General features: G+C 45.1%; 1 protein-coding gene across 1 annotated transcript in view; it reads right to left on the bottom strand.

The window, feature by feature from the left end:
- SLIT3 (slit guidance ligand 3) overlaps window positions 1-24,240 on the bottom strand; it is a 597,085-nt gene that overhangs the window by 142,426 nt on the left and 430,419 nt on the right. Inside the window, exon 6 of the mRNA XM_045999729.1 lies at window positions 13,839-13,910. Within this exon, the coding sequence (XP_045855685.1) occupies window positions 13,839-13,910 (72 nt within the window). The remainder of the gene's footprint in view (window positions 1-13,838; window positions 13,911-24,240) is intronic.

Here is a 24,240-nt window from a genome sequence, read left to right as displayed (position 1 = left end):
CCTGGGAATGTGAATGCTTTGGACTGGCTGAGTTCATGATAATGGGTGTAGGTGGTGTCTCTTTGCCGACCTGGCTGCGGGAGAACACACACCGAATGCCCACTGAGGTTAAGGGAGGCATCCGTAAGCCTTCCCCCGCAGCCCAGAATCTCTCCCCAACTCAATGACTCAGTCATTTCTGGAGGAAGCTCCCCTGAGTGTTCCCCTCCTATTACCCAGTTGCCCACTTTCTGCTTCAGCTGGAGGCTCTAGGAAACTCCAGAAATCAGGAAGAACGTACAAACACTCATCCTTTGAGAGAATCTAAACTGAACGTTATCAGTTCTGCTACGAACTCTCTGTCTTCTCATCCGCAAGACTGGCGAAGTCTGTTGCTTGGAGGCGAGCCTGCCGAGATCCTCCAGTAAAGATGTCAGCGAGAGCAACAACAACACTGATACTAATTATTAAGGAGTCGCTATGTGAGGACACCGGGTTGAGCACTTTTCACATGTCATCTCATTTAATTCTCCCCACAACGCTGAGGTAACCCATTCCATTTCGGAGCCTCAAAAGACCTGCTCTGACCACAGCTCTACAGTTGTGGAGACCGTGTTCAAATACAAGGAAGCGGGATGCCAGGGTCTGATTTTTTTTTTTTTTACCGTTGTGCAAAACTGCCTCTCACGGGATGGTCTGACAGAGGCTGGCTGCCCAATTTCCATGCCTTTTCCAAGGCCGAGATGAGTCCTAGAAGCCAGTGCTGCGCTCAGCCCTCACAGGCTTCCACGTGGCAGGGACCACTGCGTTTGCCTCCCTGCCGACGCTACTCAGAGGCACTGGCACGACCTGAGCCTCCTCTTGTCTGTAGAGCAGAGAGCTCGGAACGGACAGCGAGCGCCCTGGGAGAGGCTATGCAGGAGAGGGGCGATTCGGTCTCAGAGCCCTCTGAGCTCAACGTCTGTCTCAATGCGTGTAAGAGTTGCCAGAAGCCGCCCTTGCTGTTGGATCGGTTGGTTGGGATTTTTAAGCATTCCCCTCAGAACCAAGAGTACAGATCTGCTTCTTAAGCAAAGCTCATCTCTGGGCTGTTTGGAGCAGGTAGGGAGTCTCTACGGGCAGACGGGCGCAGGAGGACTGAGAGGGACGGAGGGAGACAGGAGAGAGGATAGTGGGAAGCCCTCTCTCGCACATTACCTGCTCTCCGGGACTATCCTGGGTGCTGCCTATTACTGATTTCCTTGATGTCCCCGTGGACCGTTTAAATTAAAGCTCATAACCATTGTGTGGGCATATAATGAAACCAACTGATGCTGCACTGATTAGTCCATTACTCTCAACTGTTAGAAAACATAATGATCTCACAAGGGGCCTTATTCACTGACGTATAGCAGGCGAGCTCTCATTTGACACCTCAAATTAGCAGCCAAAGCAATAACAGCTGGGGTTTTTGTCTCAATATTTGTACCCGACTCTAAAGTGATTTGGCATCGGGTGAGTGTTATTTTTAAACACAGAGCTCTTACCGCCAAGTAACATTTTAAACGGTCTCCAGGTGTCATGTAAAACCTACAGAAATAAATAAAAACAATCAGCTGCCAATTTGAGTCTTTGATGATACGGATTCCTTAACAAAAGGGCTCGTCTTTGGTTCTCCTTTCATTATATATTCACATTGTGACAGGCAGAAACTCATCTCCTTCTACCAAGCAGAGCCTCAGTGTCAAAAGGGGGAAAAAAAAGATGCCTCCAAAATAAATGTAAAAAGTGGAAGATCAAAAGAGAATGACGCATCTTCAAATCCTGCCATTGCCCGGTTGGATGTCCGGTAGCTCGGTATTCCTGGGGCTCCAGTATTTTTGGTCCCTGAATTCTCCTTACTCGTTTTTTGAGATTATCACAGACCCCGGCTGGGGGTGATTCAGAATGATTTCACTGCCTCCCAACGACCAATTTAATTGTAAAATATACCTTCAACAACAACAAGAATGAGTGGCTTCTCCCGGTTCTGTTTCGTCATCCATAGGCTGGGAAACTGGACGAGCCATCCTGTCTACTACATTATTTAGAAATCAGGAAGTTGCCAGTGTGCCAAGATGTCCACAGCGGACTGAGAATGGAAGAATGACCTCCAGCTTACATAACTGAACAGGTGAGTGTGCAGTCAAGCGGGGGCGGGTTTGGGGGCGGGCAATCGGCCATTCTCCCCCAACTGCATTTCAGCCCATAAGAGAGGAAGAAGGGGGAGGTTTTTCAACGCCCACTAACGTGTACACAAAGAGAGAACAGAGGACACACCAGTTTTGCGCCCTGTGGTACAGGCAGGGCCTTGCCCAGTGTTTGGCACATAGAACAACTTGATAAATATTTCCTGCATGGATGAATGAGTTTCCAAATGTGAAGGGTCATGCTTTCGGCATCTTTTCATCAAAATAAATTTCCACTCTGAACAGCCGCCTGGGCTGATCCAGGAGTACAAACTCAATTGCCTGCAGGAGCCAAGCTTTACATCTGAGTAAGTGGGTTGCGTGGGGTCTGCAGTAAACCCTGCTCTGCCACCTGGGAGCCTCACTTCTCGTTTCAAAGGCTTGTTGCTATGCCGGAATGTGGGTGCACCTGCTGTTGGTTGTTCCTTTTTGTTTGTTTTTTTAAGAGAAAACCAGACATGTAGAATTTTTATGTGAAGTTTCCTGGTTGTTTTTTTTTAAAATATTGGTGATTAAATCATATAAAGGAACAAAAGTCACAATGAAAAATAACTTGGATTTGGCTTGCAGGTGACAGTTTTCAGTCTCTGAACCAAAAAAATCAATTTAACAATTTGAATCATATATAAATCACGTATGTGTCACACATATATCATATATGTATATTCAATACATATCCTATATATAACACACACTCTGAGACATGTATATATAAAAATTGAGATATATAAATGTAGGGGTGTGTGTGTGTGTACACATATGTATATTTATACATAAAATCAAAGTATGTTCATGGTGAAATGTGGTTGACACCTTCCTTCCATACTGAAACTCCAGGAGGGCAGTCACCAGGAACCTACCATTCAAAAGAACTATCTTAAGAAAAATTTTTTTTCTTTATTTATTTGACAGAGAGAGAGCACAAGCAGGGGGAGCAGCAGGCAGAGCGATAGGGAGAAGTAGACCCCAGAACCCTGAGATCATGACCTGAGCTGAAAGCAGACGTTTAACTGAGCCACCCAGGTGCCCCTCAAATGAACGATCTTAGATGATAAAAAATTATTCAAGTTTCTTCCACCCCCACCCTCTCCAACTATCATTACCTGGAGACAAAGAGTCTTAAGAAAGTTTCTGTTTATAAGGGTAAGGATGGATCCCACCAGGAAGGTGTGCTCTTGCCAGCTTTCCACACACTGGGCATCAGTCTTCTGGCTAAACCTGTAAGTTATTTCTTAGTACGGTTCGGAGTTAAGCCACAGGGTGCATGAAGCTCTGTTCCTGAGCTGAGATGCTGGCAAGGTCCAGGTTTACCCTCTGATATTTACAAGGGAGGCGCTCTCTCAGGAAGCTAGACACAGTTTACTTGGGCTACTTGGGTTCAAAGACAGGCAGGGTGCTTCCTCGTCCGGCCTCTGATCACTACTGGTATAGCCAGGATCAATGATGTAGAATTCAATCTCTTCCCAGACTGCCTTCCGACAGACAGCAATCTGTTGGCTACTGCGGTGGTCATCTCCCAAGCAGTGGCTGCAGGACTACAGGGCCTCCCTAGAAAGGGAGGGTTTTGGTCCCCATACTGAACATACGCTGTTCTCTCTGGAAAAATGCTAGAGATTAAGAGATGATGGGATGGACAGGGCATAGAGGCTGGCTTCACTATTCCTCGTTTCCCTTCTGCCAATACAGGGGAAAGGTAGATGGCAATACAGAGCACTGGATAGAGAATCAAAGGCTTGGTTCTTCTGTGAAATTTTTCTATGGCAATGTGTAAGTCACTCAACCTTTTGGAGGAATTCCTTTCTCTTAAAATGAAGTGGTGGGACTGGTTGACCTCCAAGGTCGTTCCAAGTTACAGTTCCACTCAGCCTCTGTAGGGTTAACGGGCTTGCTTCCCTAACTAGCTCTCTCGTCTCTATTTTGTGTATGGAGAAGGGACGGGTCCAGACATGGGAGCGATTTTCCTACCCAGTTGACTTGGTGGACATGATTTGCAAGGCTGAAAAAGTGAATAATTGGGATCAGGAAACTAATTCTCGCAGAGACAGAAATTCACATGGGTGGGAGACAGTTTTAATAATCATACTCCTGGGTTTTAATAAAAAAGGGTCTTTTGCAGGTCCAAGATCCAAATGGTTAAATTCAGAAAGAGAAAGGACAGAGCCGGGGGGTGAGGGGAGTGGCAGATATCTCAAAGTATTTAACTTTAGAAAATACACTGTTTAAAAGTGTCTCTTAATGAAGGTGAAACAGCCCCAGTGATCTGGAACAAAGCAAGCAGGGAAACAGGCATGGTGGGAGCTGTGGGGACTTGCAGAGGCCAGTCTTGTCCAAATGGGGTACTTATTCGCCACTCAGCTCTAAACCTGCGAGGTCCGATAAGGTAGCCATAAGCTGAAGGCGGTGATTTCAATTCGGATCAATTAGAATGAAATAAAAGTTCAGTTCCTCGGTTGTACAAGCCACACTTCAAGTGCTCCAGAGCCACACTGTTGTTAGTGGCCATCATGCTGGACAGCACAAATATAAGAGGCATTTCCTGCACCACACACAGTCCTATGAGACAGCGCCACTCTAGACCATCAGAGTCACATGCCGAAGACTGCCCCAGGTTCCAGATGTTCTGGGGAAGTTGAAATTGTATAACTTTTAAATAAAATTACCTGGGTTTTAAACATTGGCAACAAATACTAATTTTTTTTTAAACACCGCAAAGACTAAAACAAACAAAAATCACACTCACTATAAGTTTTCAATTAACTATGTGCCAATAGATGGGGTCCTCTGATTTAGTTATAAGTCAAATGGGAATGGGCACTCTAGAGTTTCTATGAGTCCAAAGAGTCCAGATATGACATTGGAGAAATGGAATCAGATTCCCTCCATCCTTCCTCCTCCCCATTCCTTGTTTCTAAGCCCTTTTGCAGATGAGAAATGGAAGCTGAGAAAGGTACAGATGATGCTCTGATTCTCCCACAGCCCTGCATTTCCATGTCTTCCCCATGCCATCCTCCCCTCCACGGAGCCAACTAGCAGGAAGGGGTCAATTTCCTTTTGGGACACAGTTCTGCAGAGTAATGGACTCTTGGCCACAGGTGATCTGAGCCAGCCAATATTCTGCATCCTGGATGGAAGTGGAGGTTGAGAAAGGGGCAAGTTCAGCTCTTCAAGGAGTCACGGGCCCCTCGCCTGGAGACCTTTGACAGCCATGAGATAAGAGCTGGACAAGGGCAGGATGCTCCCCGAATACGCTCACACACTGGTCACTGAAGCCATTGCTGGCTGCTGGGGGAGAGAGAAAGGAGAGAGAGGCTGACCATCGGCTCGGGAGTGCGTTTGCAAATCAGTGTAGAAGCTCCATTTTGGGAGTAAACTGACCCTGTGTGCACTTGGTAGCTCCGTGGTGTGTCCCCACTGGCCTCCTCATCTTGCCCCCAAGAGGAAATTCTCTGGCATCTTTTTTGGAAGATGCAGTTATTTTTCTAGTTCATTTAAGGTGGGATAAAGCAAAGCTAGTTTGTCAAGCCAGAATTTCAGGCCAGAGACCTGGTGGCTGGAGGAGTCCGTGGCCTCTATGAACTGTAAGACTTCATCACCTGATTCCACCTAAGTGGTGCTCACGGGGAAAGTTGGTAACGGGAGTCTTACCAATTCACAGATCCTCTGTGCTCAAGAACAGTTCAACGAACTTCACCATATCCTCTTAACCCAGGAATGTACACCAATGCATTTTCAATCCAGAGACTAAACAGGACTTTAGTTAACAGGAAAGTACAATCGAACGGGAACCATTGGAACACCCTTCCCCACCCCAATTCTAGCTACTTGAATTTTAAAGTGTTGCATATTTAAATGGAAAAAAAAAAACAAAAAACAAACCCAAGCCAGCCATTTTAAGAACATGGCTATGACTGAGCCTTGAGCCTGGGTTACTTGGAAGGAGGGCTGTGTGTTGTATGGCCCCTGTGAGCATTCACAGAAAACCCAGTTCCTTTCCTAGGATGCTGGGAGCTGAATGGAAGTTACTGGTGCCTTCCACAAAGTGCACTTTTATTCTGATTGCCTGAACAAATCACAATTTGTAGCACAGTACCAAAAAGAATCATTCTGGAAATACTTTAAGACTTTGAGTAGGCAGTGACAATTCTATATTCAAAGCTATGTTGTGACTAAATACCTTGATTCCAAAAACAAATGTTTTCAGCTCCTAGAGAAACCCAGGTGAAACACCTTGTAAATAAATGAAAACAAGTCTTGTCTGTTAGAAAACACCACTTTTGGGGGGCGCCTGTGTGGCTCAGTCATTAAGTGTCTGCTTTCAGCTCAGGTCATGATCCTGGGGTCCCGGGATCGAGCCCCGTGTCAGGCTCCCTGCTCTGCAGGAGGCTTCCTTCTCCCTCTTCCACTCCTGCTTGTGTTCCCTCTCTCACCGAGTCTCTCTCTGTCAAATAAAACCTTTAAAAAAAAAAAAAAGAAAAGAAAACACCACTTTTTACTATGGCTCTAATTTTGTTCGTAGGTAATAAAAAAATATTGCCATTTAGCTGGAGGAATAAAAAAAACAAAGGTAATGTGAGAAATGTGCTTTTTCAGTAAAATACTACATCATTCAGTATTTAAAATAATTTGGGGACAATCACAACTTTAGTTCTATTCAGGACTGAAGTGTGACAGAGAATCTGGTGGGTGGGGTGGAGTAGGCTTCCATTCAGTTAGTTAATTTCAACTGAATTTGGTTCCATGTACTTTATTTATTTATTTTTAAAAGTTTGTTTATTTGAGAGAGAGGGAGAGAGTGAGTCCTAGTGGGGTTGGGGGGCAGTGGGGGGACAGAGGGAGAGGGACAAGCAGACTGCCTGCTCAACAGAGAGCCCCACCTGGGACTTGATCCCAAGACCCGGAGATCATGACCTGAGCTGAAGACAGACACTTAACTGACTGAGCCACCCAGGCGCCCCAGTTCCATGTACGTTAAATGACTACCTGCTTTGTTTCAGGTTTGTGTGAGGCTCTGGGGATACGGCAGTGAAATAGTGCAGGCATATCCATCTTCGGTTGTGGGGAGCATCCTGGTTGGGTGTCTGCTGTTTGCTAGACCTACACCTATGGTACCTCCTTCAACCCACATACTAGCCTATGGGGTGGGTCTTACTGCTTCTATTTCTCGATGAGGAAACGAACCCCAAACCACCCAGTTTGGTGAAGCTGGGCTGGCAGCCAGTCCTATGGTAGGACTCTAACACCCCCAAGGTCAACTGTGGCCTTATACCTCCAGGGCCGGGGTGCTTCTGTGGAATTGGATGTAAAGCTGATTAAGCTAAGGTCACAGGTTTAGATCTGAGCACCCTGTGGGTCAACTTTTGATAAAGAAAAGCTATCATTCCTGAATCATTGTGGGCACTTACAACAGCCTGTAATCTTATTAATGCATATAAATGTTTCTTTGGTATATGCACTCCAGAATGCATTTTTTAAATTTTAATTTTTTTGTAGCAGAGCAGGGAAGTGCAGGGGCTCAAACACTGGGCAGAACTGGATTTGCTACTTGAAGAGCAGGCCCAAGTACTTGCCAGGGGCACTTTGGGAAATCCATTTAGCTTCTCTGAGCCTCAGTTTCCTCCTCAGAAAAATGAGATTTAGAGGTTCTACTTTGTAAGGTTGTGGCGAGGATTTGCATAAAATGTGGCATTCTAGTATCTTGTCATAGTTCCTGGAAGATAGCAGACACTAAGAAATGGAGGCGGTAATAGTAATTATAATATCTATAGTGACCATACTAATAATTATTATCATATCATTGTATTATATGTTGTTAACTACTATTTGTTAATCAGAGCATCTAGTTCTACACCCAGAGGATAGCTCTCCATTCCTATGAAGCTCTAGGTTTTCTGTATTGGGCCAACAAGGTCTATAACCTCCTTACACCCAATGCCCAGCACCCTTCAGCCAGGACAGCAACCCCATGCTAGAGGAGTGAGCACACCCTGATCTGGGTATCAGGACTATTGCTAATTTCTTGTCACTGACTTCTTAGACCAGCAAAGGACTTTCTTCTCCATCCTTCTGTGTCTACAAGTAGGGCTTGGGGTCAGGCCATGTTGTACCTGCAGGCATGTGGTTGAATATCTACCCTAAAAGTCTGGTCAATTCCCACCCACCACTGCTTTAACTCATGAATTGTTCTTCTCTAAATGTGGACTAAGAAGTAGCTCAGTACATGGGATAATGAAGGGGTCCAGGAAACAAGAAACTGGGTGGGGCATGTTTATCTCACTTCTCATCAGTTGCATAGACCCAATGACAAGTGCTTTAAAATCAAAGGGAATTTGGAGGCTAGTTTAACTCTTGAGAAGAACTTTCTAGAAGATGGGGCATGAGAGATTCCTGCTTGTTTCTGTGATGTCCTTGCTCATTTTGGGGGTTCTCGACTCCATGTCATTTGGTTCTGCTTATACATGTCCATTCAACAATTCTGGTAAGCTCTGGCCTCTAGACTTTGATCTGCCAGAGACCTGCTCTTCTGAAGCTTTACTGACTCTGGCACCTGGCACCATGCTGGCACACAAGGTGTCCTTGCTTCTTGGATGGATGACAGTGGGGCCCACCCTGGCTGGTAAGTAGCTGAAATGAATGGAAGTCGGTGGAAAGGAGAATCTATGCATCCCTTCTAAGGAGGGAATGTGCTCTTTAGCCATAACTGTCACAGTGCAGAAATGCAGCCCAGGGTTGCCAATGCTTCTGGTTTACCAGAAACCCAAAGCTGGGCATCTGTACTTTTATGAAAAATTTTATAATTTAAAACATAAGATACTGATGTCAATTAAAAAATACTCCACAAGATTGAAAAAAAAAACTCATCTGTGGATGCAACATAGTCTGTGGTCTATCTAGTTTGCAACATCTAGTTTCAAGAGAGCAGAAAGCAGGATCATTACTTGATTCTGTCATGTACTCAAGTCTGTCTTCCTCCCCAAATCCCTTAAGTAACACACTTAATAATGGCTCTGAAAGGACAACTGTGCTTGGGATCCCCTGTCTTACTGAGGATTATTTCTCTGGACTGCCTAGTTGCATAAAGATGTCCAGTGTGGGCAAAGAGCACAGGATCAGGGGTCTGCAGACCCAGGTTCTAGTCCCCTTGCTGCCACCAACTTGCTGTTTCCCTTGACAAATCTCTTGGCCAGAGCCTGGACAAGGGTGAGGGATGGGAGTAGATACCCGGGTGCAAAATGTTATCTGGCCTGGGCCTCACTCCTGCCTGTTCTCCATCTCTCTGTGCCTTATCTCCAAATAGGAGGTCATCTTGAAGGTCCTTATAGGCCCAGCATATAATAAAGCCAATGAATTTCCAAAATTGGCAAGTGACATAAATGGAGGGAGACCTTCAAAACAATGCACGATGGTTATCTGCAGATGTTGGACCTGCACGCAATTTAGCAGGTACTGTGATTTATCAAGGGCAAGCCACTCACTGGGGTACGTGAGCATTTTCAGGCTATGCTCCTGACAGCTTTTGCATGGCATTTTTGGCAGAGTATATCTATTGAACTTCTGTTTTGCTGCATGTTGTCAGGAGACAATGTCTGAAAATATTTTTTTCCTCTCCCACAGGACTACTGAAAAAAAATTATTTTATTAACTAGGTTTTCTCGCTTTTGTTTTCTTTGTCCACACTCCTAATTTTTTTTTTTCATTAAACATATTTCTGGTCCAGGACAGCACGTTGGGCAGGGAGGTGCCTGGCTGTCCTCCACCTAGCTGGCCAGAAAACCAGCTCAGAGAGCTGTGACGGAGTGGCTCCTGACCACACAGGATCAGAAATAGAGTCTTGGTATATGCATTTGCAGTATAACCCCAACTTGGAGGAGACCGAGTATGTGAATCACCAAATGTATAGAACAGGTGGAAAGGAAAGGCCAGTGATTTGGGCAACAGAAGGCCATCTGAGTCATAGCAACTCTCAGTTCAGAACCTTAAGGCCATACAGAAAGCTGGGGCTGGATCGTTGGAAGAGCCCCCAGACCACTGAGTGACAAAGTCAACTGGTGATGTGCAGAAGTGAGAAGAAATCACCTCTGGGACGAGAATGTAATTCAGTGAAAAAGCAGGACTCTTTTCTTTCCCTGGCAAGTCTGATTTACCTTCAACCTTGTGGGGGTCCACTAACTGGGTAAAGGAAATGACAATTTCAGAAGCATGTGGGAGGCTCCACCATTCTCCTGGGCAGGACTGTGAATCACTAGCTCGCCTAGCCCAGCTCTCCGGGGCCGGCCGGTTTGCACCAGTCTGTGGCACCTGCTGGCCATGCTTCCGGGAAGCCGACGCCATGCGAACTTTGGCAACACAGACTGGGAATGCAGCTTGGTAATTAACTTGGTTAATCACGTGTGCTCTGCCACTTACTAGCTAAGCAGCTACTTGGCTTCTTTGAGACGGGTCTTTTGTGGAAGGAGGGCTGTGAGGATGTTGAGGGAGAAGGTCCATAAGAGCACCATGTCCACAGTCGGGCACGGGTTACTGCACAGCACATGCTGCCAAGGCAGTACCCTCTGCGCTGTGATTCCCCCCTCCGTGGTGGCATGGGGGCCTCGAGAAGTTTCACCTGCACTATGCTGTTTTCCTTAGTCCCTTTTCTGGCTACCTGGGAAGGGGAGGAGGGGGTGGCTCTTTTCCTTTTTTCCCCATATTCTGTGCAAGACATCCCCTATGCGCAGGAGCCAAAAATGAGGATGAAGCGAGCAGCTGTCATAGCCTTCTCCAGCTTGGTACCCACTCCTCTCTCTCTACGCCCAGGGGTTCTCACGGGCTCCCCTCAGTTCCCATGGCGTGTCCTGTGGGACCAACCTCAGCCCGGATGGGAAGAAGTTTCACGGCAGTTCCACCCACAGGAAAAAATGGAACAATAGGGGGATCCCATGTGAAATAGTTTCACCAGTAGTTGAAGTCCACAAACTCTCCTTAAGTTAATTCTGAGAGCGCTTTCCATGGGAGTTATCGTGAGTCTTTCCTCGTTTTTTTTATTTCATTATGTCTAATGTCAGCGAGAAAACACCTAGAGCAATACTCTATTTTGTCTTCTTAATTTGAAGACTTTTAAAGCTTTGGATACTTAAAAAGATGACCTTTCTGGGGATAGTGTGTTTTGAACCTCTCTCTTTCAGGAACTTATTAAGTTAATATATGATGCCTTCACTTAGTTCCTATTTATTATTTCATTGTCAAGATTCTTTACGGTGCCTAAGTTGTGATTACAGAGAATTGCTATAAAAGGTCAATGTGCAGATGAGATTTGGAAGGTCTGGGGGTGGGGAGGGGAGATTCTTTAAATGGAGATGACGGCTCCAGCCAATTTCAGAATGGCTCACCATTAAGATAGATGGTTCCAAAGCCGCGTGCCTCTGCTGGAAATTAAGAACCCATGGAATAAATGATTATGATTAATTTTAAGTACTTAGCCATGTGAAGCCAAATGAGAGCATCTTTAAAACAAAGCTATTGATCTGGCTTTGTTTGGAACTGAGAAGATAAACTCATCAAATCCCATCATCTCTTTGCAAAAATACGGAATGAGAACTTTTTTTTTTTTTTTAAACCCCACCATAGGCTTTCAAGCTTCAAGTTTGAGAAACCTGGTGTACCGACACACTATAATATACCAACGTTTTAAAAATAGCAAACACTGGGGTAGAGAAGAGCAATCCAGTTCTGTCCCAGACAGGGGCTTAATGGGGATGAGGGCACGACAGGGAGGAAATTAGGGGAATGGAAGGGACAGAAGCCACCTCTTCTTAAAAGTTGAGGGAACAGACTCAGAGAGGTTGTGTAGCTTGGCCAAAGTCCCACTGTGCTCAGGTGTGTCTGACCGTACAGCCTCATCCTCTCCCCCAGACAGCCTTCCTGGTGAGACAAGGCACCACCACTCCTAGTACAGAGAGCTAACATGCGGCTGTCAGGTTGTCACAGCTGTTCCGTGGCAGCTGGTGATTTCCATTTCCTGGTCTCTTCCCAAGGAATTCTCTCATCTTCCTGAAGAAAGGGGTGACATGCTCCTAGCATCCCTCTCCAGAAATGCTCTTTTGCAGGCAGGAAAATTGCCCCTACCTTCCCAGCCCCACTCTCCTGATCAGAGAAATCCTGGGTCACTGAACTGGGCTGGCATCCTCTCCCTAGCAGACAAGCATTTGTTGCCCATTCCGGGGTCAGAGTTTGGGTGAGAAGCCACCATCCATCTTAGGACTGACAGCCTGACCTCCCTGGCTGTGGGTCCAGCCGTTTCTGTCCCAGGAATTCGCGGCTTTCATCAGATTTCCGGCTCCTTGCAACATCAGCATCCCCTTTTATTTCCCGTGATTCCTCTTGGAATCACCTTCCTCTCACACAACGTGGAGAGGCTTTCTCCAAACCGTGCCCACTGTCTGGGGGGCCAGGTGAAAAGAAAGGGACATTTTAATACATCCATTCATTCACTGGTTCGACATTTATTCATTCCTCTGGAAGTCAGAGATATATAACCTGGTGATTAGGTAGGTTTTTTTGTTTTGTTTTTTTTTTGTTTTTGTTTTTTTTTCAGGGGGATGCTGAACAAATCCTACCCTATCATTCACTGGATAGAACTGTACCATCAGAACTATTTTTAGAACCAAGCAATTATAGAATTTGTAAAGGGGAAGCCATCCGCAAGTTACAGCAACAAACCCTTCACTTTCCAAATGGGAAAACCAAGACTCTGAGTGCGGAAGGGACCTGCCCAAGGTCACATAGCCAATTAGGGGCTGAGGCAGGACTGAACCACACATCTCCTGACACAAGTTCTACTAGGCTTTATTGCCTTCCTTTCTAGGTTTCTCCAAATCAGGGACTGCTAGAAGTGCTGCTTTGGGTGACAACAATCAAAATGTTTTCTTACACAATTTAACTTTAGTTTGAATGACCCCAAGATGATTCCTAGCTGAATTCCACCCCCAACCCACCCCTGGAAATCAGGTTGGAACCACTGGAAAATCCAGAACACAGGAAAGCAGCTATACAAGGTATTGGGGGGGATTACACCTCCTCTCGTCTCTCCCCCACCCTGCCACTTTAAGGTACTGCTTAAAGTTTGCACTGAAACCCGAGGCAAGATCCCAGGAGCAATGGCAATGACTAGACTTTACCAGGCTGTTTGGCATCCCCCCTGCCCCATGCCAAGGTCCCTTTGTGATCCTGGGTGATTCCAACTGACCCCTTGGTGCTGTCCCCTCTCGCATCTCCCAGACCTGTAACCCGTCTCTCCCCATGCCCACACTCAGACAGATTCTCCCTGAACGCTCTGGCAGGCGCCGGGGGGCTATTCCGGCCCATCTGTTCCACCCAGCAACAAATACGACGGGAGCACCGGGGGAGAAAGGACTCAATTGCGACTTAATTAGCAGGAACCCCAGTTTGCGGGAGGTGAGAAATCACACTTTGCTGCCGACAAACACTTTGGCCAAGGTGAGCCAGAGGGATCTCCCGGTTCCCAATTTTAATAGCACTGCAGCAGGAGACACAGAAATGCAATCCACACGGACCCCCTGCACACACATGCCCCCTCTCTCCTCCTCACAGGGAAACACACACACACACACACACATACACGCACACAAGGCAGCACCGGTCGCAAAATCAACTCACAGGATCTCCAGATCGCGCAGCGCCCGGAAGGCTCCATCTTCAATGCAGCTGATGTGGTTGTTGTCCAGTTGCCTGTGGAAAAGCAAGGGGAGGGCGTGAAGGCTGAGTGGGGGTAGCGCCGAGGAGCCGGGCGCCCCGGGCCGGGCGTCCCCGGCCACCCGAGCGCCTGTCCCTCCACCCCTGGCAGGCTCTGCTCGTCCCCGCCAGGAGCTCGCGCAGAACCAGTCTGTCTGCCACGCTGCTCCGTCTCTGCTCTCTGACTGTTTGAGAGAACTACACAGACGAGCGCACCAAAGGCTGTCAGGTCTCAGTAAATATTAATTGCGCATTTTTTTTTTTTTTTTTTTTTTAGGCAGAAGGGAGTAATTTCATTACATTAGGGCATCCAATCCATTACGAGCTCTTACCGTCATGTCACTGAAACAATTTCATTAAGCTAAAGGCCTGTAAATCATTGGAGGTCACTGCTCTGCCCTCCGCGACCTCCCAGAATGCTTTCTTCCCTCTCTCCCTCTCCCTCGTCTCCCTTTACTGGAAGTTGCAGTCTTCTGCTCTGACACAGTGCTAAATCTCAAGGCTTTATCTGCCCAAGAGCAGCGAGGGTGCATGGGGAATATACCGATTCCAAATTAGACTCAACTAATCTAATTTTATAGTCTTTTTATTATTCTAAGCACCAAATGTCTGTGGTGGTTTGATGCCTCTGTGCTTTGTTATGGGGTCCATCTGGTAGGTCATTCTATTGAAGCATTTTCTGACTAACTACGGAGCCCCTCAAACTGCACCAACCACCATCAACATTACAGAAATCCATTGATGGAAGCATTCCTGATGGGGGAAGAAAAGGAATATTGTTATTGCCTTAAAGATGTACCACTTAAATTTAAATTGGGGAGAATTAAATGCACCTATTTCGGGACTCCTTTTTTATTTCCCTTTCCATCTTATGAGCATGAAAATAATGTCTTTTAAAAGGATGCCTTGACTAATATACATTCTAGTTGGGGACTGAGGTATTTTAGTTGAAGGATAATGAATATATACCATTATCCCTAAATCAAAATAGGTCTTAAGTGTAAGTCGCGACCACACTCCAACTCAAATCTCACATTATATATTGGTCATCTGATTTCTAAAATAAAGGATGGTAATACAGAAAACGTTTACTGGCACCAGATTGTCTGTTGTATTTTGTGTGCAGAACACACCACGGTCTTTGGGGCGAATGGCCGAAAGAAGTACGGCTGTCCTGAAAAACTCCCTTACTGACTTCTTTTTTTCTTTTATCTCAGAAAAAAAAAATCAGCACCTCTCAGGTGAAGGGATTTCCTGATGCTGGGATTTTCATTTGTGACTTGTACTAATCTACCTCAACAACTCTGTGCGAAAGAGGTGTCGACAATACGTTCAGTAACCCTCATGGAGGGCTTTATATTCTGCTGCAGGAAGGTGGAATTAAACTTAAAATACTATCATCATTGAGAAACCAGATAGATATAGGATTTCTGTAAAGGCACATGAATGAAACACGTACAATCAAAATGATGTTGTGTGTCACAACAGATGGGCTCTGCCACGATATTACGGGGAACCCAATCATCTCCATAAATGCCCCCGATACAAGACTTAGACATTTAGGGTTTAAAAATAAGCAACAAATGGGTATCGCAAGAAGCAGAAACACTCTTTAGATGGACAACTTCTACATCTAGAATTCAAAGTTCTTACTGATGCCCACTTCCCAGTGTCCTTGCTACCCAGAATTCTTCTGGAGTTTTTCTTAACATGAGTTTGCTGAATATCCTTTCCCAAGATTTCCTGTAAGTACTGGGGCTGCGGATTCCCTGCAAAGGTTCTATTAAGGCAGCCTAGTCCTGCTGCCTGGTTTCTAGATTTATCATCAGTTTAAGGGCAGATGATCAACAACGCCTGCCCCACATCAAGGTCACCAAACCTTACCAAGCAAAATGCAATGGAGTTGGCTTTTGGCTCCAAGAAATTCTTCAATAAATATGCTGAATTCAGCAAAAATGGCCCCATCCACTTAAGTAGAAAAGTATCTAAATCATCAGATTGAGAAGTCTGGGGTAGTGTACAACGATGGCCGTTTGTGGTGCATCTGCTTCTGGGCAGACATTTCAGAGAGGTTCTCGCTATTAGAATATTATTTATTTGCTGGATTTGTGACATGCTTCCTGTTGCTTTTCTTTTCGAGCATGAGAAACCAAAAATGTACAGAATGTTACGTGGAAAGAATGCAGTTTGCAGGGGAGAAGAGAAATTCATAGAAAGAAGGGAAAGGATGAAGAGGTAGAAAGAAATTAAAAGGGTGGGGGAAAGGAGAGGTGCAAAAGATGGCAAACCAAGGCTACTGCTCAATGTTCCATCAGAGCCCTGCACGGGGATTACTGGAGCGGCGGGAACAGAGTCTCAGGGAGGGACTTGCTCTCTATAAGGCTGAAAGCAGGAAGGTCTCCTATGGGATCAGTTCTGCGATGTTTAAACAGGCTCACTGGGCGGCACAAGCCAACACCTGGTTGTATATTAGTAATGGTGAAAACTGAGCAGTAAGAGAAGCGTCTCTGTGGGTGAATTTTCATAGACTCTCTTAGAATGTATGAAATGCATCAAAATTTCAAATATTTATGCACAAGTGTGGTGTACATTTATTATGCCTGCGATTGTCTCCTTTTACTCTACCCACAGATAAACAGTACCCCGGCCTCGGTCGTCAGTCATTTCCCATACGCGTTATTTATCAGGGAAGTCTTTGGGGGTACGAGGCCTAGGAGGAGCGTGTCAAGCAAAGGAAAACCTGAGAATTGCTTCATGGCCCAGCTATTAATATCTTTATGGCACTGAGCATCAGAGTGTTCGGAAAAGGTCATTAATTGTCTGCAATCAATCCTGATATTTCATGCAAATAAGCTAAGCCCCTAAAGCAAAGTAAATACATACTTTCCTCAGACAAGGTTGCTTTTTCTTTCAAAATCACATCTCAGATACACAAAAGTTAGTCCCCGAGCACGGGGTGGGGGATGCGAAATAAATGCAAGCCCAGCATCCCTTGGCAGGTGTTTGGAGTGGGGCACTACCAAACACACAGAGAACCTTCTGGAGCTAAGGCCAAAGCCTTTGACTTAGCGGTTTGCTTCTGAGGGTGGATGGAGGTTGCTGAACTGTGTTCTAAGCTCTTGGGTCAAAGGTCCATTTTGCAGCTTTGTAAGGACTCTTTCAAAGGCCCTCTCAAAAACAAATAAAAAAAAGCCCATTGCTCACTCCATACTCCGTCGCTCGGGAGGCATGAATGTGCAAAAGGAACTCTGGATAGGGGAGCACGCAGAACTCAAAGAACTCAGCAGTCTTGGGATGCCCGATCTTTCTATTTTCCCCTGGCAGTAAGAGGTATATTTCACAGATACCGAATCCATTTTTATCACACAAAATGACCCGCCCTGGTGCCTAGCACAGTGCCAGGGACTTCCCAGCTAGCCATGCTTGGTTGCACAGTATGTCCTTCTACTGAAGGTATGGTGGGCAGGGTTCAAGCCATGAGCTATGCTGTCCCGGCCGTGGCCCTATGTGATGGAGCATTCCTTCCCTGACTACACGGGGAGCTTTCTGCCACACAGACCTCCGCCGGGGGAGTGTTTAGAGAGGGTGCTTGGAATAACCTGAGATTTCTGTGGTGAAGATGAGGAGTGGGAAGGCAGTGGATGGAGGGAAGTTTGGCTGGTTTTTTTTTGGAGGCGATTTTCATTGTCATCTACTCTATACAGAAAACTCGATTTACACTCTCCTGCCTGTGACTAAGTCTGGAAGCCCCAAAACATTCATGATATTAAATTAACTGCTCTAATTTCCCTGGGCAGCTCAGGTTTCACCAAACAATGTGTGCTAAAATGATACCAGAGTCCATTTAGAAAGAACTCCTCCAACAGGAGCTCACGGCAGACTCCCCGAGAGGAGCTTCCCAACTACTGTATTTTTATACTCTGCGAATATAAACAAGTCTGCAAGGAAAGCCAGCATGAGTGAGGACTTAAAAATAATCTTCACCAAAGGCAGATGGGGGAGATAGCACTTTTGTCAGAATTCCCCTTCGTAAGCATAATATTATCGCCATTCATCTCCTTCAATCACAATTTCAAATTTCATAATTGAAGCAGGAAAGAAATATTTTTGCAGTTCAGAAACTTAAAGAAGCATATTTAAATCCTTTTCAAAGGGCTTAAAAAAACCTGATGACAATATTAAGAGCCATCTACCTATCTCCTAACCACACCCCCCACCCCCCCAGCAAGAAAGAAAGAAAGAAAATGTCATGATTTCTATGATGCTTTTGAGTCGCTGTAAGGAGAAAACACCTAAAAGATCTCCAGAAACAGGCTTCTGGAAGAAAAGTAGAATTCCCAACTAGTCATCTAGATGCAGGGTCTACATACCGAGGCACATCCATCCAGACGTGTGCTTCTCACGCAGATGTTCTGGGAGACCCCAGAATCTCTGCCCTTGGACAGTGAAACTTAACCTAAGGGCACTGCTGCTCCGGGCCCCCAATCCAGTCCAGCGTGTGCTCCAGGACTGCAGCTAGAGGAACGGCAGTCCTCATGCTAAATGGAGAAGGAGCTGAGGTTCAGCGCTCTTTGGAATTAAACAGTTTGATAATTTCCAAGCAAAACGATCTACACAAAAGGCACACAATAAGGAGAAGGACTTCTGCATGAAATCCACAAGGGAAGCCTTAGTAGAAATTCAAAGCAAGCCTATGGGCTCCGAATCCAACAATTAACTAACCCGTAAGCAACTGAGGGTTAGTAGCTGTTCATGCTGTGTTAGGTGCCTAGGATACAGAATGAAGTGTAAGACATCCTTTGAAAATTTTTGGAAGAAGCCGGCACCTGTGGTGTTTACATTTCAATGACCTTAAGAGGTATATGGGAATTCTAAAACTAAACTAATCTAAATTTGTGTTTGATGAAATATATATGTTTCTACATATATACACTCAAAGCATACCCCTTTTTCCAAAATGAGGAGAAACAGAGTATTGTAACTATTAAAAAAAACACAAAAAACAAACAACAACAACAACAAAAAACCTGGGGAATCCATGTTTCCTTAAAACAAGTGAAGTAGCCCAGGTATGCTGTTTCTTTTCTTTGCATTATCCAATGTCCTTTAAGCAGAAAACAAGAAATCCAGTAGTGCTTCTTAAGGTTTTTTTTTTTAAATAGCAGTTTAACATTCTAAAAAATCATTATTGAAGAACAAATTATAGAAGTATTTGTCTGCTGCTGGCTAGGGTCTTCAAAAGAAAAAAAAAAGCTCAAGGTTATTTTAACTGGCAAAGGGGAAAAAATATGTTCAAAAAGAAATGCATACACTCCATATAATTGAGTCCTGGCCACACTTTGTAGGCAAATCAAACACTTGATCTAAGCCACAGTCTGCTAATCAATTGTCACTGCTTCTCATCATTAAGGAGCTACTGTAATTCCACATTAAAATGACATCTCAAATGAACAAAAAGAGGTGAATCTATTATTTTGCACATTTGGTACACTTGTCCACCAGACCCAAGAATACATGCATATTGATATGTTTACCGATCCATGAATTATTTATGTATCCACAATGGTTCCTGTCTATAGAACTGACAACTTTATGCCTATTTCCCCTACATAATAATTACATGCAATATCTCCCTACTATATGCATGTAAAAGCAAATGTTTATTATAAAATTATATACAAAATTTATAATATATATTATAAATTTTATATATATAAATTTTATAATAGTTACATAATTATTAAATTATAAAATTTATAACTATTATAAAATAGTTAAAGTGACTGCTGACCTCTGAAATTCAATGTGCCCATATCTGGTCGTACTTACAGATACATTTAGATAATTAAATGATTGCGAGTATTCCAAAGAGTTCAACCAACCAAACCTACTTTGTAAAGGACAGAATCCTAAGTTAATCGAACTCTCTGATCAGAACACCCCGCTTAGGAACTCAGTTAAAAACTGAAGCGTGAATCTTTTCCAACAAGCCTCCTTGTGCAGACTTTGCCACACGGCAGGCATAATACCTTTTATCAAGTACATATCCTATTGCTGTTCGACATGTGCAACTTCTCAGCAGAAGCACAACCGCACCCAGTCCAGTAGAGGCTCCTGAAACCAAGCCCTACAGTCATGCAAACACAGATGATGGATTAGCACCAAAGAGGCAAGCCAGACCTTGGAGAATAAAGAGGTGTTTTACACATCACTGGGAAATATCAATAACTCCACTTCTGTGTTTACATAGTTTCCGGTTTGTTGGGGATTTGGCAAATGACTTTGTGCTGAAAAATGCAGGGGGGAGAATCCCAGCAAACCAATTTCGCATGAAAGATAGTTGCTAGGAAGAAACCGAGCTCTCACTTAATTTGGACTACTATCCATTGAAATTGGATAATTGAAAATTGAAACCAATTTCTAGCATTTCTAGATAAATAAAGCAAAAACAAAAACAGCAACCAAACAAACAAAAACCAAGCCAAACGGACAATCCTGTATTCAGAATGAGAGAGTTCTGTTCCTTTCGCAGCAACTTTAGACACGGGACCAAGGAAGTTGGGTTCTTGCTGCAGAATGTGCTCTCACGGTCCGAGACTTGTCTCCGATCCATCCTTTCTTGTATCAACCTAATATTAGGGACCAAAGGGCTTCATACCCAGGATGTCCAAACTGCCAGGGTTTGCCTGGAACATTCCCATTTGGGCCCTGAAACTTTTACATACATACATATACATATACATATACATATACATATACATATACATATATATATATACACACACACACACACACATATATATACATGTATATATTAAATTTACTTATTTGACAGAGAGAGATCACAAGTAGGCAGAGAGACAGGCACAGAGACGGGTGGGGGAAGCAGAGAGCCCGATGTGGGGCTCAATCCCAGGACCCTGAGATCATGACCTGAGCCGAATGCAGAGGCTTTAACCCACTGAGCCACCCAGGCGCCCGAGCCTTGAAATTTTGAGACCCATCCTGGGGGACTCATCAGTCCTGACAAACTGCAGTGGCTGTTCCCAGGTGAGGCCCTGGGGCCTGACTGCACGAGAGACAGATCGACTCTGGGCACATCACTCCTTCACCAGTGCTCCTAAAACTGTAAAAGGCGTGCTAATTCACAAACTCAGCCTTCAGTTATGTCCACTCTGAGAGGCTCCTCACTGCATCTCCTGTAAAATGGGCTGTCCCTTTACAAACACACCCACAGCGGGAGCTCTTGAAGTTACTGAGATGTCCTAATGTGCATTCCCAACTTTCCTCCCTGGGAATTAAAATGTCTTTGTATGAAGCACCCGCGCGTTTTACTGGCCTCCTTGCTGAGGTCATGAATACTCAGAGGCCAAACAAATAAAAGGCTGTCTCCATAGTGACTGGGGCAGGTTTGTGGTTTCCCTAGTTACACTCTTCGAGCAATAACCATCTGGGGTTCCTCCCCAGTGGAGGGGAGAGGGAGTGAGAAACCAGAAGATGAAATGTGTTTTTGTTAATGGGCCTGAAAGTTACCCTCCATGGATCCGTTGTTTTTGTGTGTTTAGGTCCATCCGCATACATTGTCGAGAGTTTTAAAATTTTTTCACTCCCCATCCTCCCAAGGGTTTCAGAAGTTTTTCCTGCTGGACTCTAGAGAAACTGTTTCAGCCACACGAGTATAAGCAACAAGAAGCAGGCAGGACAGAGTATCTCTTCCCAGACGGGACAGCTGTAGGCATCAGAGCCCGGCGGGGAGGCTGAGCTCCACTCAGGCACGGGACGTAAGCAGCTCTACTCTGTGCTGGTCAAGGGGTGTCTCCCTGACAGCCTATCAAAGCCGTATCAAGGGAGGACCAGGATGGCATCCTAAGCCCTCGAAAGATCTTTGTCTCCCTTTAAGAGAATCACGTGGATCTCTCATGGAGAAATTAAAGACCTGAATTTACTCAAATTTTCAACCCATACGGAGTAACTTTTGGACACTCTCACCATATGCTACCCATTTTTTGTAAAATAGAAGACTAGGTTGCCTGTGAATTTCTAGCTGATGAATGAAGGGACTCCTATCTGCCCCAGTGGGGCCGGAAGGTTTGGGGCTTGCTCGGGACCTGCCTGTTACTCCTTTCCTCTTTGCTATCTCTCCCTTTTGGAACAGGAATGCCGGTCCTATGCCTGTCCCACCATTGCACTTTGGAAGGACATGTCTGATTTCACAGGTTCATAGCTAGACAGCAGTTTGGCTCAGAATGAATCATACCTGCAGTCTCAATTTATTTATTTTTTAAAAGAGTTATTTTTGAGAGAGAGAGAGACTGCACTCAGCGGGAGGGGCGGAGAGAATCTTCAAGCAGACTCCCTGCTGAGCGGGGCGCCTGACATGCCACTCAGCCTCAGGACCCAGGAGATCACAGCCTGAGCTGAAACCAAGAGCCGGAGGTTTAACCTACTAAGCCACCCAGGCGCGCCCCTTCAGCCTCAATTTAGATGAGACTTTGGACTTTAGATTTTTAGGCTGATGCTGGAATGAGTTTGAGTCTATTGAGATGGAATGAAACATATTTTGCCTGTGAGAAGCCTATGAAATTTGGGGGGCTAGGGAAAGAATGGTAGAGACTGAATGTTTCCCCCCACCCCAAGTCCTATGTTAAAACGTCTTCTGTAAGGTGATTCTGTTAGGAAGTGGGGCGTTTGGGAGGTGACTAGGTCATGCCAGCAGAGTCCTCATGAGTGAGACTAGCGTCCTTATGAAAAGGAATCCAGAAAGAGATTCCTCGCTCCTTCCACTATGTGACATTACAGCACAAAGACAGCTACCCCCCCCCCCCCCCCCCCCAGGAAGCAGGCCCTCCGCAGACATGGAATGGGCTCGCACCCCGGTCTCGGGCTCGCACCCCGGTCTCGGGCTCACACCCCGGTCTCGGACATCCCAGCTTACAGCAGGGCGAGAAACAACTTTCTGCTGTTTATAAAGCTCCCAGTTTATGGACAGCATCCACACCCCAAGTCTGTTTCTTCATTTGTGAAATGGAATAACATTTAGCCCAAAAGGAAGTTTTGAGTATGAAAGGAATGAAATATATGCATTCTGAAAAGGTATTTGTGGCATTAATTTTCTTTCCTTTGAAATAAATAATAGTAAACACAGGAATTCGTCTTCTGTAATCTCTAAAGTCTCCTTCAGATCTGAAGTTATGCAGCCTGAGGTCAATTTCTTATGAGATTCTTAAGAAAAAGTTCCTGTTCATCTTACTCAGATCCTTCTGTGCTTTGAGCCTATCCCTTTATCCACTCTTCCTATATCCCAGACCAAAGAATCTATTATTTGAGATATTCAATACATTTTTTCTGGACTGAGGGCAGTAGTTCAGACCACATGCTTTTGGTACTTCTCCAGCTGATAGGAGATGGAAGTCTGAGAAGCCATCAAAAACCTCCATGAGGGAAAATACAAATTTTTCTTTTACCAGGAGAATAAGGTCAATATGGGCCCCTATTTATAATTCCTATAGGTGAGAACTTTTAGGGAGAGTGACTACAAAACTGAACCCCATTCCTTGGTGACCTTTTTCAATTAATAACCAGCCAAGTTCTGTGTTGAGCACCTAAAATAGTCCATTGCCATACTGCTGTCCCTGGTGTGTGATTTCCTTCTTTTTTGTCGTTAAGATCTTATTTTTAAGCAATCTCTATACCAACATGGGGCTTAAACTCACAACCCCAAGATCAAGAGTCCTACACTCCACCGACTGAGCCAGCCAGGTGCTCTAGCGGTGTGTAATTTCTTAATCTTAACATGCCTTAATCGGGACATGGACGTTTAATGACTCCCTGTGGCCTACGCTATAAATGATCACAACAATACAACCACAATTGTGACTGAACATAGTAGGACTCAGTCACCGTTTATTAGGCAGCAAGTACTGAGCAAGTACAATGTCTTATCTCAGTTGGGTCTCGTAATACCGTGATTCCTATTTTACACAAAAGGCAAGAGAGGTTTGGAGAATTCAACCTCTGAACTTGGCCTTGAACCCAGGTCTGTCCCTGCTCATAATGACGGCGGGTGGTGTTGCGTCTCTGTGAACAGCCTCGACGCCTCAGCACGGCACCACTCCATCTGCTCCGTGGTATGTAAGTGTACCAAGTGTGAGCAGGGTTCCTCATCATTCCGGTCCCTCCCGCCTCTTCTGTTTGGGGAATCCCCTCTCATCCATCAGGGCCCGCCTCAGAGGCCACAACATCCAGCAAACCTTCCTGTGCAAACGCAGCAAAATGAACGGCTCTCTCCAAATCCTCCTGACCCTTTGGTCATCCTTCCATTAGAGCA

This window comes from Meles meles, chromosome 3 (assembly GCF_922984935.1).
Source record: "Meles meles chromosome 3, mMelMel3.1 paternal haplotype, whole genome shotgun sequence".
NCBI classification, from domain to species: domain Eukaryota; kingdom Metazoa; phylum Chordata; class Mammalia; order Carnivora; family Mustelidae; genus Meles; species Meles meles.
Note: the sequence above shows the minus strand (reverse complement) of the source record. Positions and strands in the feature narration are given on the sequence as shown.